The sequence below is a fragment of the Giraffa tippelskirchi genome, chromosome 7 (genome assembly GCF_054371585.1).
Source record: "Giraffa tippelskirchi isolate mGirTip1 chromosome 7, T2T-mGirTip1v1.2.pri, whole genome shotgun sequence".
NCBI lineage: Eukaryota > Metazoa > Chordata > Mammalia > Artiodactyla > Giraffidae > Giraffa > Giraffa tippelskirchi.
The window spans coordinates 71022880-71038912 of NC_137281.1; the positions used below are offsets into that span (position 1 = coordinate 71022880).

The 16033-nt window shown below is 35.3% G+C and overlaps 1 protein-coding gene across 4 annotated transcripts in view; it reads right to left on the reverse strand.

The window, feature by feature from the left end:
• Positions 1-1449: 1449 nt before the first annotated feature.
• The window catches only part of PGGT1B (protein geranylgeranyltransferase type I subunit beta), a 52772-nt gene continuing 38188 nt past the window's right edge, over positions 1450-16033 (reverse strand). For 2 of the 4 annotated variants that reach the window (XM_081513671.1, XM_081513674.1), the window contains exons 7-9: positions 11251-11435; positions 6613-6721; positions 2377-3761 (exon numbers count right to left, since the gene is read on the reverse strand). In XM_081513671.1, coding sequence (XP_081369797.1) covers positions 3580-3761; positions 6613-6721; positions 11251-11435 — 476 coding nt within the window. In that variant the 3' untranslated portion in view covers positions 2377-3579. Of the gene's footprint in view, positions 1999-2376; positions 3762-6612; positions 6722-11250; positions 11436-16033 lie in introns of those variants that run through there. The other 2 variants (XM_081513672.1, XM_081513673.1) reach the window with 2 other exon arrangements.

The window sequence follows — 16033 nt, forward strand, 5'->3', positions numbered from 1 at the left end:
TTTTGAACAGGATTTGACAGTAATCCTTCTCAGGTTTTGTTTTTGGCAACATGAGTTTTCCTGTGCTTTTAAGGGGAAGCGGTGCCCTAGGATGACTTCCCTTTGTTCTCTGGCCCTGTAAGTTCCTGTTTCATTTTCACAAAGTGGTCGTCTATTTCCATGTATAGCGTCTATGTATACTGACCTTTCTTCCCAAATATCTGGACTCTCTCTTCTCTTTGTCCTATGGGACCCATCCAGTCCACTTTGCATTCTAACTTTAGCGGGGCTTTGTCTCATTAGTTTTAAGATGCAAACAGGATAGGGCCCAGGCTGCTCCCGCACATCAGACCATACTGTATCGATCTCACATTCGTGTGCACATGGGGACCTGTACACCCCCTTCCAGTCTCAACTTTTGTTCTCAGACTGGCCTGCTGCACTTTCTAGTGAGAAAACTGTGGGCAGTGTTACAGCTCGGTTCTCAAGGCTGACAGAAACCAGTTGCCTGCCTTTCACTTCCTCCCACCAGATGCTGAAACTACGCTGGTCAGTCGGTTGTCCTACACTGTGTTTTTGAAGTTCCTAGGGACACCCTGTCACCTGGTTTTGTAGAATGGGGTCTGTGGTGATCCTACCTACTATAGGGTCGAATGGGAAGATTCAGAAACTACACTGCTGCCATCGTCGTCCTAGAGTTTAAATTCTGTGGGACCTCTATTATAGAAAAGAGGTTTTAAAAACAATTTGAAGATGGTTATAACAGAAATTATAATTAGGAGTTTACTGTATTCAGGTAGCATGCTAAGTACTTAATATGTATACTCTCATCTGACCTTCTGGAGAAGGAAATGGCAACCCACTCCAGTATTCTTGCCTGGAGAATCGCCGGGACAGAGGAGCCTGGCAGGTTAGTCCATGAAGGTCACAGAGTTGGACACGACTCTGTAGGCGACTTAGCACGCATGCATCTGATCTTCAGAAAACCTTGTCAGATCCCCTCACCTCACTTTATCAAAGGGGAAGTTAGGGTCCAGCATGACACTGGTGAACTGGCAGATCTGCGACTTAAACCCCAGTCGTCTTACTCTAGGGCACCTCTTTACGATAATGACACTCAAATATTATCAGACCCAACAAACCATAGTTTCAAACGATGTACCCCTGTTGGAAAAAATTTCTATTTGAGTTTAAATATTTATAAATGATTATTTAAAGATCTAATTAAAATGTACACATATTATAGGTCAACTCTAAAAGCACTTGTAGATGATAAACAGGTTGAATTGTGTTGTAACGACCTGATCAACCTTGTTTTCATGCAGATGCCCAAAACAAGGGTTCTCCTACCACAGTTTAAAAACTACCATCCTGGAGGTGGAGAAAGAGCATAGGGAACAGATGACTGGGACTTCATAATCCCCCTTCTCGTTCTATCACCACTGCTAAAGACCAAGTATACATATGAAATAACGTTTATAATTTATTTTATTCATATTTTCCTGTAAGTAACTATTTAGAAAAAGTTCAGAATAGCTCCTCCACAGTTCACAATGGCCTGGTGTTTTTTTTTTGGTTAATATGCTGTTGTGGAATGTGAACATTCACTGGTCGACAGTTTCTTAAGAATGCCTCTCAAGAGCATGTTAATTAGAATCATATTGTAATATATAATCTTATGCTATTAAATTACACAAGGAGTTAGAAAATACTTAGCAGTTTTATGAAATACTTCGACCTTGGAATCCTACTTCATATGAATATAGATACTAACTTTTTTAAGCTTCCAACCACTAATGGCAATTCAGGAAAAAAAAAAATTGGGAGCTTTTTATATAGTTCTAAAGCCATTACATATATGCCATTTAACTCCTGATGTCTAAGAAATGTCTTAGTTTGAGATGTAGATGTTTTAATTTGTCAGGATTTAAACCAGTGCAAACTGGAATAATTCATGGAAGGATGACACCTGTTGTTAGGTTTATTTTTTTCCCCACCATCAGTTCTCTGATTTTATTCCTATTAAAAAAAAAAGAGAGAGTTGACTTTGGCAAACTGAGGTTTAAACTAAGATGCGAATAATAAATGAATCATTTTGTCAAGTATATACTAGGTTTCCCCTGGGATCATTATTTAAGGGTATTTTTTTTTCACCACTAAAAATTAAAAATTTAGATATTACAATACCTAAACAGTGATGCTAGTAATTTAGTTTTTATCCTGATACTTTACTTGTAAACCTAAAAATCCAACATTTATTTTCACCAAGATTTTAACTTAAACCTAGTCCCTCTGGTGAAGTGATTTCCTTCTCTGTTTCAGAACTACTCTCGTAACTTTGTCATTGAGCAAATGGTGATGGGTGTGATTCATTGATAAACTGATTACTAATAAAGGTAAGTTTTTACACCAACTCCTTTATAATTCAGGTACGTCACAGAATGAAGAAAACTTAACACTGAAAAGCAAACCCCAGTCCTTAACCTCTAAGGGATACATTACCTTCCCACTTACCTGAAAATATTACAAAAATATGAATGACTGTGTATGAAGCTATACCACTAAATTTAATTGAATGGTGCTATTTTTTTTCACTTAAATGTTTACTTATTTAACTTCAAAAAATTAGAAAATCATCAGTTTGAAATCAGAAAAGCTAAAACACTGGGAGCAACAAACCAAAAAAACCCAAATGGCTAAAAATAACTGTTATAAAAATACAGTTTACAATTTATCTCAGAAAAAAAACAAAACCACTAAATGTTTTTCCTTCTAGGTAAGACTTCTCTGCAGAAAGGGGGGGAAAAAAGCAACTAATGATTCGAGATTAAAATCAAACATAACTGTTATTTACCCCAGCAACATCTAAAATAGACCCACACAGCACAAAACTTTCCCATTCACAATCACATACAGTTAAATTACTTTCTCCTCAGTTACATAATAGTCTTTTTATAACAATCTCCCTTTAGGAAATTACTGTATTAGTTAAGCCTATTCATTCTTGCTATGAAGTTAATTTCATTTGTATAGGCCACAAAAGTTTAATTGGCACATTTTACTTAAGAATAAGACAAAATAAGTCATTCTTCTTTTAAAAATTATGGGATCATCTGTTTTCAAAGAATAACCCCAGATACTTAATTCATTAAAGCAATGTTCCACCATAAGCAGTCAAGCTTTTTAAATGATCACTAAGTACTAACCCAAAGATTACCAATGCTATATGAACTGTAAACTTGTTTTGAAGATTTGTGTCCATTTTATAATATGATACAATTCTGTACTGAAGTTTTTTTTTTTTTTCAAAAAGATAACCTAAATACATACAGTTAATTTGCCTCAAAGAACTTAGAAATACAGTATAAACATTTAAGAACCACGACAGAGTCCACTGTGGTTCAAACTTCAACAGAGATTTTCTTGAAACCTAGTACAAAGGTTACTGGCTCAAGACCATATCCCAAAGTGACATCAGCACAAGATTCGATTGTAAGACTACCTCTTAAAAAAAGAGCACACTTGGTTATACATGGCTTTTAACCTCGAGCTACAGTTAGGCTACAAATCCTCCCCCCCCACCCCCCAATCTAAAGTTAGTCATGTGGAGATGTGTACATTCTCTGAGCACTGTTTAGAGTCCTTGGTTTTCCAGCTCTGATGGAGATCTCGAAGGCGCTCAGAAGTCCGTGTGCTTACATTCAGGGCAGGATGAACCTTACAAATGCCACTTTCCTCCATTAGTGACAGGCCACAAATTCCAAAGTATGCATGCAAAGCATCTGAAAATAAGACACTTTTTATCACAACAGGCATTATTATTTGTACAAAATATTTAGCTAATTATCAGCCCATCACTACATTAAAAATAAATTTAGAAAAATACTAAATAGTTTTGAAATACTTGCTTCTCAAAGTCTCAAACCTCAAATTTTTAAAAACTAGATGATCAAAATCAGATGATATTCAAGAAAATATCACTAACAAGGAAAACAGTTCCTAGCTTAAGAAGTGAATCCACCAACATCTTCTGTGATTAAAGAATAAACAGGAAGAGTACTAGTAAAGACTTCTCACTCTAATGGGTTTTCTCTTTTGCTGACAACAGAATATGGAAACAAAGATGTTTCTATCATAAAAGGAACTTTTCTTCTTAAAAATGAAAATAAACAAACCTCAGAATCTAAGTAGCACTGCATTCCCCACTAAGTTTTACCTCTGACAATTCCTAAACCACAAAATGCCAACACTGTGTTAAATTAAAGAAGCCTGGGCAAAATAACCCATTCTGGAATGCTGTACTATATTTAATTTTCCTATTTCAAGTAATGTCAGTCACTCTAAAAATATCCAACCTGATGATAAAAACAAACTCAGACACTCTGGTTGGTTATAATAATGTGACTGTTCACACCAGAACGATTCTTCTGCACTGGCCTCACTACAGTTCCCCATCTTTCAGGGGGTACTAACTTTCTTCCATTAAATGACCACTGAAATCACAGGGCTGGTGCCTGCAGGACAGCCTTATATGGAGTCCTAAAGTGCTCAGAGTTCTGCCGTTATGGGAACACTTAAAAAAATAGATTTTGTACTAGTCAAAATTTTTTTCTATTTTTGAGTTGGTCATTATTTATAGCTTCATGGGCTATTAAGGTTCAAAACATCTTACCAAGTCAAAGTGTATCCAAAGAATTAAAGAGAAAGGTTGACTTACATAAATATCATTTAGTTTTCATAAAAGGAATGACAGATAGTTGTACTTATTCAGTGTTATTTGTGAAAAAGTTATTTCACCAGTTAGGCCCATGTTAATCCCCTTTTATGTTTTTTTCAGAGAATGCTTAAGACTTCTAGCTCATTTTCCTCTAATTTTCATACCAAAAAAAATAAATTTGATTTTTCCTATTCTATTTTTCTTACAGTTATGTTAAATTACAAAAGGCACAAAGCAACATTAGAAGTTAAACATTTCAAACCTTAAAAATAAATAATAATCTCATCTGTAGGTGGTGATGCATTTGAGCACTTTAGATGTAGAAATATACATTTTCTTCATAGTAAAACTTAATTCCTTTTATAAGTTTTTCCTGTTAATGTATATAAAATCTCTTTGTGTCAAATCTGTCAATAGACTGATTTATTAGAACCAAGAATAAGCTAATTAAAAAAAATCCTATTAAAATAATTTTTATAACAGCTCTGGAAACAAAATCTTTTCCACATAAATTCAATTTATCATACAATGATTTCTATGCTCTGTAATGTATAGGATTGGAAGACACTATAACATATCTATCAAAAATATTACAACCAAGTATTTACACAGATATTAAACTTAGCAACTGACCTCTCTACAAAAAAGCTCCAAGAATTTTCTTTTAAAAAAGCTATTGTAAAAAATCAAAATGTATCTCAATATGTTTATATAAGAAATGCTTTTCAAGAGTGTAATTTCCCTATTCTCATTATTTGTTAAAACAGTACCATGTACTGGTTGAAAACAATGGAACTGATACCAAACAACTGTTTTCTTGGGGGACCTTTTAAACATATTTACAGCTATGGTTACAGATGCCAAAAAATTCTAAATATTCCCAGGTGGAGCTAGTAGTAAAGAATCCACCTGCTAATGCAGGAGATGCAAGAGACGTGGGTTTGATCCCTGGCTTGGGACAATCCCCTGGAGTAGGAAAATGGCAACCCACTCCAGTATTCTTGCCTGGAAAATTCCATGGACAGAGAATCCTGGTGGGCTACACAGTCCATGGGGTCGCAAAAAGTTGGACATGACTGAGCAACTAACACTTTCTAACACTTAGAAATAAAAAGCACCGTACTTTTTTTTTTTTTTTTAAGAAGCATATTTTGCATGAAAAAACAAGTAAATATGGATATAAGGAAATATTCCTGCTCTCTTCAGGTACAAAAATATGATTCAATTCAAGTACATATTCTGACCATAACAGTTCTATGACAAGAGATGAGGTAAAGAGGTTCTACGCTAACAATAAAAACCATGATATTATTGCAATGTTGTAAAAACAATCATTTCTTGAATCTAATTTCATGTATTTATAGCTAATACTTTGTCAATATGCTTATCAAAAGTGTCCACGTTCTGACTTATTTTTAACAAACTCTTGAGTTGAGATTTTGGAGGCTGTAAATAGATCATTTTACTGGAGGTGAAACCTCAGAGGGAGGGGGAAGTAGCTTGGAGAATGACTTCTGAAAAGTGTAAGAATTAGTTCTCTTTTGGATTTAAGAGTAATTTATTCTACACATAGCCCAAGTGACAGCTAATATTTCTAGATTTTGGATGAACCAAATTATTCTACTTTGAACTGGGACCATGCAGACCACCTGTCTTATTGTCTGCACTGCTAAGTGAAATATTTGGGAAAAAAGGCAAACTACACCAGTATCTTGATAGTCAAACCCTTCCTTTACACCCCAAAGACCCTAAATCTACTGTAAACTTAAACAATTTACCTTCTTAAAAACCTTACTTAAAGTAAGTTTATAACTGTGGCTATATTTTCTATCATATACCCTTTCTGACAAATGCTCAACGATCTACTCAATAAATAAAACAAAGGTTGCTCTGGATTTACACAAAAAATAAATTACCTGGATGACTATCTGGCCACTTGGCAAATCCCCCAACGAGGCGATCTTGAGTTGATAAGATATAATTTCTATTTTTCTCAAAGTTAGTATACTGGAAAATTTTCAGAAGCTGAAACGACAGTAACAAATATAAATTTATTGACATAAAACTTTCGTATCAACCCGTGGCTCAATTTTCAGATATATATCATTTAATAATGCTTTTCTCTAGTTAAGGCTCTCAAAGTAAGCCTAAGGAACTTGAACATTTAAAATTATCAACCACATTAACTTTTTAAAAATCATCTACTCTCATTTTTGTGACCCATTCACTATTTCTTTCTTTTGAAACAGATCCAAATGACTTCTCTACAACATCTTCAAAACACAACTTGCCAATGTGTTCAACTTCATCAGTTATTTTTACAAGGGCCATTTTATTTACCCATATTCTAACTCTTATAATAGACTTCTGAACTGTTAGTTATGAACTACTAGTAATGATAAGTAAAAATATTTCAAAAAAAAAGAACAATAAAAATGATTAACCACATGCTAAAGACAATTGTGAGACGAGTAAAAAATTAAAGCTCTTTAATTAAGAAAGATAAAAGGTGAGACAAATACAATTTTAGCATAAAAAATTAAGTTGCTTAAAGATTCAGGACATGTATTGTTCTTTATCCCGAGATCCTATTAAATAGAAAAACAAAGGATAAATCAAATTGCGAAGAGAACAGGGTTAGGGGATGGTGAACACATCAGAAAACTCAAGTGTCACAAAGCAGCTGAAAGTGTGGTAATAATATTAATCAAAGAGCCACAAAAAGTATTAAAGATTAACAAAGCAGCATCATGTCTCAAAAAGCAAAATAAAACCAATTAGAAAGTTACGGCGCTAATAAGAAACAAACTTATTCATTCTGTTTGATTTAATTAACAGAATATAAGCAGAAACTCTTTAGACTCCTGATACTAGGAACACTTTCTAGTATCAAGTGGCACATGGGTCATTACATAGAAGAAACTATAATCTTAACACTGTACTTGGTTAAGCAATAAAGAATATTTACACAATTCTAATAAGCGATTATTAGTTTTCAAACTTTCAAATCAACCTACAGGCAAAGCATAAAATATTTGATCATCGTTACTGAGCAAAATATGAATGTTACCTAACTTGACATTATACAAATAAAGGTAAACTGACAGATTTAGAAGAGGAAGAGAAAAGGTTCATAACTTAAAAAAAACAAAAAACCCAGTAACAATTTGCAGGAAAAAAGAGGCCAAATCTTCATTTTTCACAGCTGGGAATCAAAGATAATGTCTAAATGTGTTAAGTCAAGCAATCAGCATGTTTAAAGTTATTATTTAAAGTTATCCATAAGAATTAAAATTTTTAAAAGTTGCCTCTAGAAAGTTGTCAAAGGCCACCAAAGTCATACAAAAAGATTCAAGAACGAACTTGAAGGGGCTCCTACTGGTTAGAGATGGGACAATCTGAGCAATAACAAGAACAATGTAATGGACTAAAACAGATAAAACATATTAAAATCTATGAGTTCACAATGGTACTCAAAGGGTAAAAAAGAAAAAAACCCTAAAATCCAATTATCTTATTGGAAAACTTTAGAGGATGCTAGAGAACCAACTCAATGGACTGAATGAACATTATTAAAATTACAATAAATAATCATCTGTCTTTCTCTGTACAACTACATCTTAAGCTAAAGTGAAATTCTTTACAAAAGGATACTAGTGAGTAAATTTACAGGGAATGATAGAATACCACCATTTAACAACCCCCAATGACATAATGGATCTAAGAAATGATGCTCAATGGCTGCTAAAACCATTCTGTAAGAAGATGATGAAGCTTTTACACACCAGCAACAAACAATCCAAAAGGAAACTAAGAAAGCAATTCTACTTATAATGGCTTCTAAAAGAAGCCACTAAATACTTGAGAATACATTTATCCAAGGAGGTAAAAGCTTTGTATGCAAAATACTATAAACCACTGGTGAATGAGATTAAAAGATCTAAATAAATGGAAAAGCATCCCATCATCATGGATAGGAAGACACTGTTAAGATGTCAACACTACCCAAAGCAATCTGCAGATTCAATGCAATCTCCATACAAATGTGAACAGCCTTTTTCCTAAGAAATGGGAAAGCCAATCCTAAAATCTGTATGAAATTGCAAAAACAATGTTTAAAAGAAAAATGTTGAGGACTCATACTTATTGATAATGAAACTTACTACAATGCTACAGTAATTAAAATAGTAAGGACCAATGCAATAGAATGGAGAGCACAGAAATAAACTATCACATACATCATCAGATGACTTTCAACAAAGATGCCAAGACCACTTAATGGGTAAAGAACTGTCTTTACAATAAATAGTACTAGGAAAGCTGGATATCCACATGTAAAAAGATGAAGCTGAAGTCCTTGATTTATACCATTACAAAAATTAACTCGAAGTGGATCAAAGACCTAAACTTAAGAGTTAAAACAATAAAACTGTTGTAATAAAACACTGGGGAAAATCTCCATAATATTTGATTTGGCAATGATTTCATGGAATAACAAACAAAAGCCCCAGCAACAAAAGAAAAAAATAGATAAATTGGACATTTCTCCAAAGAAGATATACAGATGGTCAGTAAGCACATCAAAAGATGCTTGACATCACTCATTATTCAGTTCAGTTCAGTCGCTCAGTCGTGTCCGACTCTTTGCGACCCCATGGACTGCAGCACGCCAGGCTTCCCTGTCCTTCACCATCTCCCAGAACTTGCTCAAATTCATGTCCATACCCATTAGGATGGCCATTATAAAAAAATGGAAGAAACAAGCATTGCTGAAGATGTAGAGAAACTGGAACCCTTATACATTACCAGTGGTGCAGCCACTGTGAAAAACAGTTTGTTGGTGCCTCAAAAAGTTGAACATATAACTACCATATAATCCTGCAATTCCACTCCTGGTTAATTACCCGGAAAAAATGAAAGCAGGGACTTGAATAGATATTTTATACCAATGCTCATAACCACCTTATTCACAATAGCCAAAAGGTAGAAACAATCCAAGTGTCCATCAGCAGATGAACAGATAAACATAATGTGGTATATACCTACAGCAGAAAATTACTCAACCATAAAAAGGAATGAAATTTTGATATATGTGACAATATTGATGGATCTTGAGAAATACAAACCAGACACAGGACACATATTATATAATTATACTTATATGATGTACCTAGAATAAGCAAATTCATAGAGACAGCAGAAAAGAGGTTACCAGGGGCTGGAGAAATGGGAGAAAGGGGAGCTATTGTTTAACGAGCAGAGTTTATGTTTAGGGTGATGAAAATGTTTGGGGTATAGATAATGGTTATGATTACACAACACTGAACTGTACAGTTACAAATAGTTAAACTGATAAATATTACATTACATATAGTTTACCACCATAAAAAAAAGTGAAAAAAAAAAGGTTGATGGGGAACTTTATAATGGATATATCAGCTTTGACAACTCTGAAGCCCTTTGATCAAAAAGGAGAGACAACCAGAGACTGATTATATTATATTCCTCTTGATGTGATACAATAGAAAATATACATCATCCTGACTTGATATTTAATGATAATAAGGAGTTATGGCTGAATTTTTAGAAGACAGACTATTACATCTCCATTCTTTAAAAAGCTATCTTTGTTTAATGATTGCACTGAAGAATTTCCAAATAAAGTAAAAAGGGGTTATCTAGGAATTGCTTTAAAATAATACTGTGAGGAGGAAAGTGAGTAGCTGTATGAATGAAGGCTGGCTTTGAGATGAGAACTGCTGAAATTGGCTACTGAACATATTAAGTGTTCATTATACACCATTTTCTCTTTTCACTATGTTTGAAATTTTCCATAATTAAAAAAATTTAAATGGTGCACCAGATGAATGGTACTAGAAGTGAGGAGAATAGAAAAAACATTCTATTTTCTTTATTTCAACCACATGTATACATTTTAAGAGAAAAAATTAACATGTTATATAGATGATGAATATACTTTTGTTAGATTCCAGCATATCAGGCCTAGGTGATACTTGCAATTTTAGGATATAGAAAACTTGTGGGTACTCAGTGGCTAATAATCTTATGGATTTACACATATCAAAAGGTAGTAGAGATGGGGAAAGTGTATGAACATATTAATGAATACATTTCAGAAGGCTTATACAAATAAATGAATACAAAACAGAAAACTTTAAATGGTTTTCAAAGGAATTACCCATGATTTATCTTTTAAGGTATTTTCCCATAAATCCTTTACGGTATGTTCAGACAGATCTTCCATCTAGGTGGACTACTGATAAATTTCAGTTACAAGCTTTTTATAACACTACAGCTAGTGTCTTACATAGGTTCTGGACACTACAGTTTTATAAGAATAAAATTTTTCAGTAGTACAACAGATAACTGAATTCTGGTGAGAAACCACACAGAGACCAGCTTTGCCAGAGCAACAGGAAAACGTTTTGGCTTTAACCTAGCAATATTTAATGAACATTACAAAGACCAAACCCTTTAAGCACAGTTTTTATTAACAAAGAGTAAAAGTTTCTCATTTTTATTATGTCTCTTACCTTTAGAGTTGCTCCCACCCAAAAAGAGTAACAGGTGTCAACAGGCTTATTAGGCCTTCCATGATAACCGTTCTGTTGTCTCATTATACACCACCTTTTTATCCTGTTCAATTCTTTTTCTGAAAAAACTTCTTCTAGTTTACCCATCAGGCACAGTGATGCAATGCCACAAAAAGTTGATCCTCCTGTTAATTAAAACCACACAGTACTTTAAACTTATTAGATGTCTAGGGAAGTAATATGAAATGATTGAAGAAAAAAAATGGTTAAGTAATTCTAGAAAGCAGTGAAAGAAAAGTAAAATTAAAAGATAATTTTACTTTTATATTACTATCTTATTTTATTTACTTAAATTTCACTATTTAAAATAAGCACTAGGCACTGAAGTCTTCAATATGAACTTGATGAAACAGAAAAAATTTTAAAATAATTTAAAAGTGTAAGAACCATTTTTTTAAGTGAAAAATGTAAGATTTAGAAAGTAGTTCAAAATTTTATGGTTAATGGGAGAGCTGAAACTAAAGTCTAGGACTACTACTTCCTGTCTACCACTCTTACACCTGAGTCTGATTTTAATTCCCTTAAAAATGACAATGTACTGTTTATAGACTGAAGTCCCATCTGCCTAAGCTAGACTAATTTTTACATATAACATAAACTAGAGGCTTATACGCAGTCAGCTTCAAAAATTTAAGTAAGAAAAAGTAAAAGTGAAAGTCGCTCAGTCGTGTCCGACTCTTTGCAACCCCATGGACTATACAGTCCATGAAATTCTCCAGGCCAGAATACTGGAGTGGGTAGCCTTTCTCTTCTCCAGCGGATCTTCCCAACCCAGGGATCGAATCCAGGTTTCCCACACTGCAGGCAGATTCTTTACCAGCTGAGATACAAGGGAAGCCCTTAAGTTATCTTAAGGGAAGCCTTAAGTTATCTTAAGGAAGAAAAGTTCCTTAAACAAAGGAATAGAAAAGGGAAAGGGAAAGAGTGTGTGTGTGTTGGGAGTAGAGAAGAAAACTGTATTTGGAAGTAGATGCACAATACATATCCATGCTCACCATGCTAAACTGAAAAACGCCCCACCCTCCCTTCCACCGCTGCCCAGGGATACCCAGGTCCTAATCCCTGGAACACGGGCGTGTTTCCTTATATGGCAAAAGGGACTATGAAAACGTGATGGAAGTTAAGGATTTGAGATGGGGAGATTATCCTGGATGGCGAACACCCTAAATGTAACCACAAGTGTCCCTATAAGAGAAGGACAGAGAGAGACTAGACTAAACTACAATCAAAAAGGAGGCAATGGAAGCAGAGACGCAAGTGATGTGACGACAAATCAAACAATGTCAGCAGTCCCCAGAAGCTGAAAGAGGCAAAGGAACAGACCCCCCCTTGCAGACTCCAGAAAGAACCCACCCTGCTGACACCTTGATCTGAAGCCCCGTAAGATGCAGTTCAGACTTCTGGCCTCTGGAGCCATGAGAGAACAAATTTGCATTGTTTTACATCCCTAAGTTTATTAAAATGTTATAGCATCAAAGGAACCAATATAGTCACAAAGGTAACTACTTTCCTCAGGAAATAAAAAGTCAGTATTTTTCCACATAGGAAAAAACAAACAAAAAAATTCCACCACTTTCCATTGGCACTATCTGTTGTCAACTCCAAACAATCTGAAAATACTCCATATTTCCAATTTATTACAACTTCATCTACAGGTTTTTATTAATTCTAGCTCTTTAAATAGATTGTTCCTAATATGCCTCATTTTGCAATTCTCCCTTTGGTGTTACAAATCTTGGTTATATTCTCTGGCAAAGGAAAAGTGAGCATTCGCTCTAGAAAATGTAAGGCAGCTATCACACTAAAATGGTCACTGTCAAAAAATAAAAACAAAGAAACAAACAAATAAATAAAGACTCACTGTAAGAACTATTTAGTCTTCAGATTTTTTTCCCAATGGAAAAAAAAAAAAAAGAAGATCTATGTTAGCAATGAGTACATTAAAAACTAAATTAAAAAGTATATTAAAAGTAAAACAAATACATAATAACCTTTTAGATTAATTTCTACTCAGCAACTATCAACCTTATTCCCCCTTCAATGACCTACTAGTTTCAATTCCTCTTTCATGAAGCTGCCCATGACTGCAAGTATCACACATCATTAAATATAAAGCCTCTAACAGAAAGTATATAATTTTTATAACCAACTACACCAAGAAATAAACAGATATTTAATTGCTAATTCCTAGAATGTGAAGTCAAGTGGGCCTTAGGAAACATCACTACAAACAAAGCTAGTGGAGGTGATGGAATTCCAGTTGAGCTATTTCAAATCCTCAAAGATGATGCTGTGAAAGTGCTCACTCAATATGCCAGCAAATTTGGAAAACTCAGCAGTGGCCACAGGACTGGAAAAGGTCAGTTTTCGTTCCAATCCCAAAGAAAGGCAATGCCAAAGAATGCTCAAACTACCATACAATTGTACCCATCTCACACGCTAGTAAAGTAATGCTTAAAATTCTCTAACCCAGGCTTCAGCAATACGTGAAGCATGAACTTCCAGATGTTCAAGCTGGTTTTAGAAAAGGCAGAGGAACCAGAGATCAAATTGCCAACATCCGCTGGATCATCAAAAAAGCAAGAGAGTTCCAGAAAAACATCTACCTCTGCTTTATCGACTATGCCAAAGCCTTTGACTGTGTGGATCACAATAAACTGTGGAAAATTCTGAAAGAGATGGGAATACCAGACCACCTGACCTACCTCTTGAGAAGCCTGTATGCAGGTCAGGAAGCAATGGTTAGAACTGGACATGGAACAACAGACTGGTTCCAAATAGGAAAAGGAGTACGTCAAGGCTGTATATTGTCACCCTGCTTATTTAACTTGTATGCAGAGTACATCATCAGAAACGCTGGGCTGGAGGAAGCACAAGCTGGAATCAGGATTGCCGAGAGAAGTATCAATAACCTCAGATATGCAGATGACACCACCCTTATGGCAGAAAGTGAAGAACTAAAGAGCCTCTTGATGAAAGTGAAAGAGGAGAGTGAAAAAGTTGGCTTAAAGCTCAACATTCAGAAAACTAAGATCATGGCATCTGGTCCCACCACTTCATGGCAAATAGATGGGGAAACAGTGGAAACAGTGGCTGACTTTATTTTTCTGGGCTCCAAAATCACTGCAGATGGTGCTTGCAGCCATGAAATTAAAAAGACGCTTACTCCTTGGAAGGAAAGTTATGACCAACCTAGGCAGCATATTAAAAAGCAGAAACATTACTTTACCAACAAAGGTCCATCTAGTCAAGGCTATGGTTTTTCCAGTGGTCATGTATGGATATGAGAGTTGGACTATAAAGAAAGCTGAGCGCCGAAGAATTGATGCTTTTGAACTGTGGTGTTGGAGAAGAGTCTTCAGAGTCCCTTTAACTGCAAGGAGATCCAACCAGTCCATCCTAAAGGAGATCAGTCCTAGGTGTTCATTGGAAGGACTGATGCTGATGCTGAAACTCCAATACTTTGGCCACCTGATGCGAAGAGCTGACTCATTTGAAAAGACCCTGATGCTGGGAAAGATTGAGGGCAGGAGGAGAAGGGGACGACAGAGGATGAGATGGTTGGATGGCATCACTGACTCAATGGACATGGGTTTGGGTGGACTCCAGGAGTTGGTGATGGACAGGGAAGCCTGGCGTGCTGCGGTTCGTGGGGTCGCAAAGAGTCGGACACCACAGAGCGACTGAACTGAACTGAAAATAATTGGTGTAATTTTTTCAAGCAAGCCAGAATAATTCAAAATAAAAATACTCTTTACTTTGCCCAAACAACCAGATTTTGAAAATAACAACTTCTGAAGTAAGCTTGGACTCTGAAGAGCCAAACAGTTATTACAAAGTCTATGCTTTAAGCTAAAACTCCCGTATCAACATTTATTCCTAAGAGGTTCCTGTCTAATCAATTCTAAAAAACCAGTTCTAGAAACCTGGGTTAAAAGTAGCATGTTAGAAGAGTATAAGAGGCAGACATAAAAACAGCAAAAGACAGGTAACATTCTGACAGTAAGCATATTAAGAAACATTACTAAAAAAGCAGGCACAAGAGCTGAACTAGAATATGCTTTTAAGGCTAAATGATTCCTTGTAGGTCAATGATTCCTACAAGCTTCAAAAAATTTCGAGAACATCCCATCATTATATTAAAGTACAATTTAAGAACTATTTCTCCTAACAATGATCCAGATTCTAACCTTGGTTCATTATGCCTGAGTTGAAGAAGATTTTGTAAATAAATCACCTTCGTTATCGAAGGCATTAAGAGTAAGAGAGTACTAAGGCACATACAAATAAGAGAAAGGTTTCCAGATAGAGAATGGGATGTGTATATATGGTTGGTTTGCAATTCTAAAAATGAGCTGTGTTTGTGGTTGGTTTGCAATTCTCAATAGAGGGCTTATCCAAAAATATCATTTGAGCTAATACCTGAAGGATGTGAAATGAAGATTGGGGTGGCAACAGCAACTGTGTCACTGGTCACCACCGCTTAGTAAGTGGAATACGCTTACAGTTGCACAAAGAGGAAATTCGGCATCTATAAAAATGTCTGAGAAGATGAGGTCTGAGCTCTCTACTAAAGGATGTTAGTGGGCACCCTGGCTGAGGAGATACTTAGCAGTGCAGGAGACCTGTGGAACAGACACCAGAAAATGGGATTATGTTCTCTGGGATGTGAAGGAGAGAGGGCCGCTCAAACCTGATACTCTCTGATGGAAAAAAGGAGAAC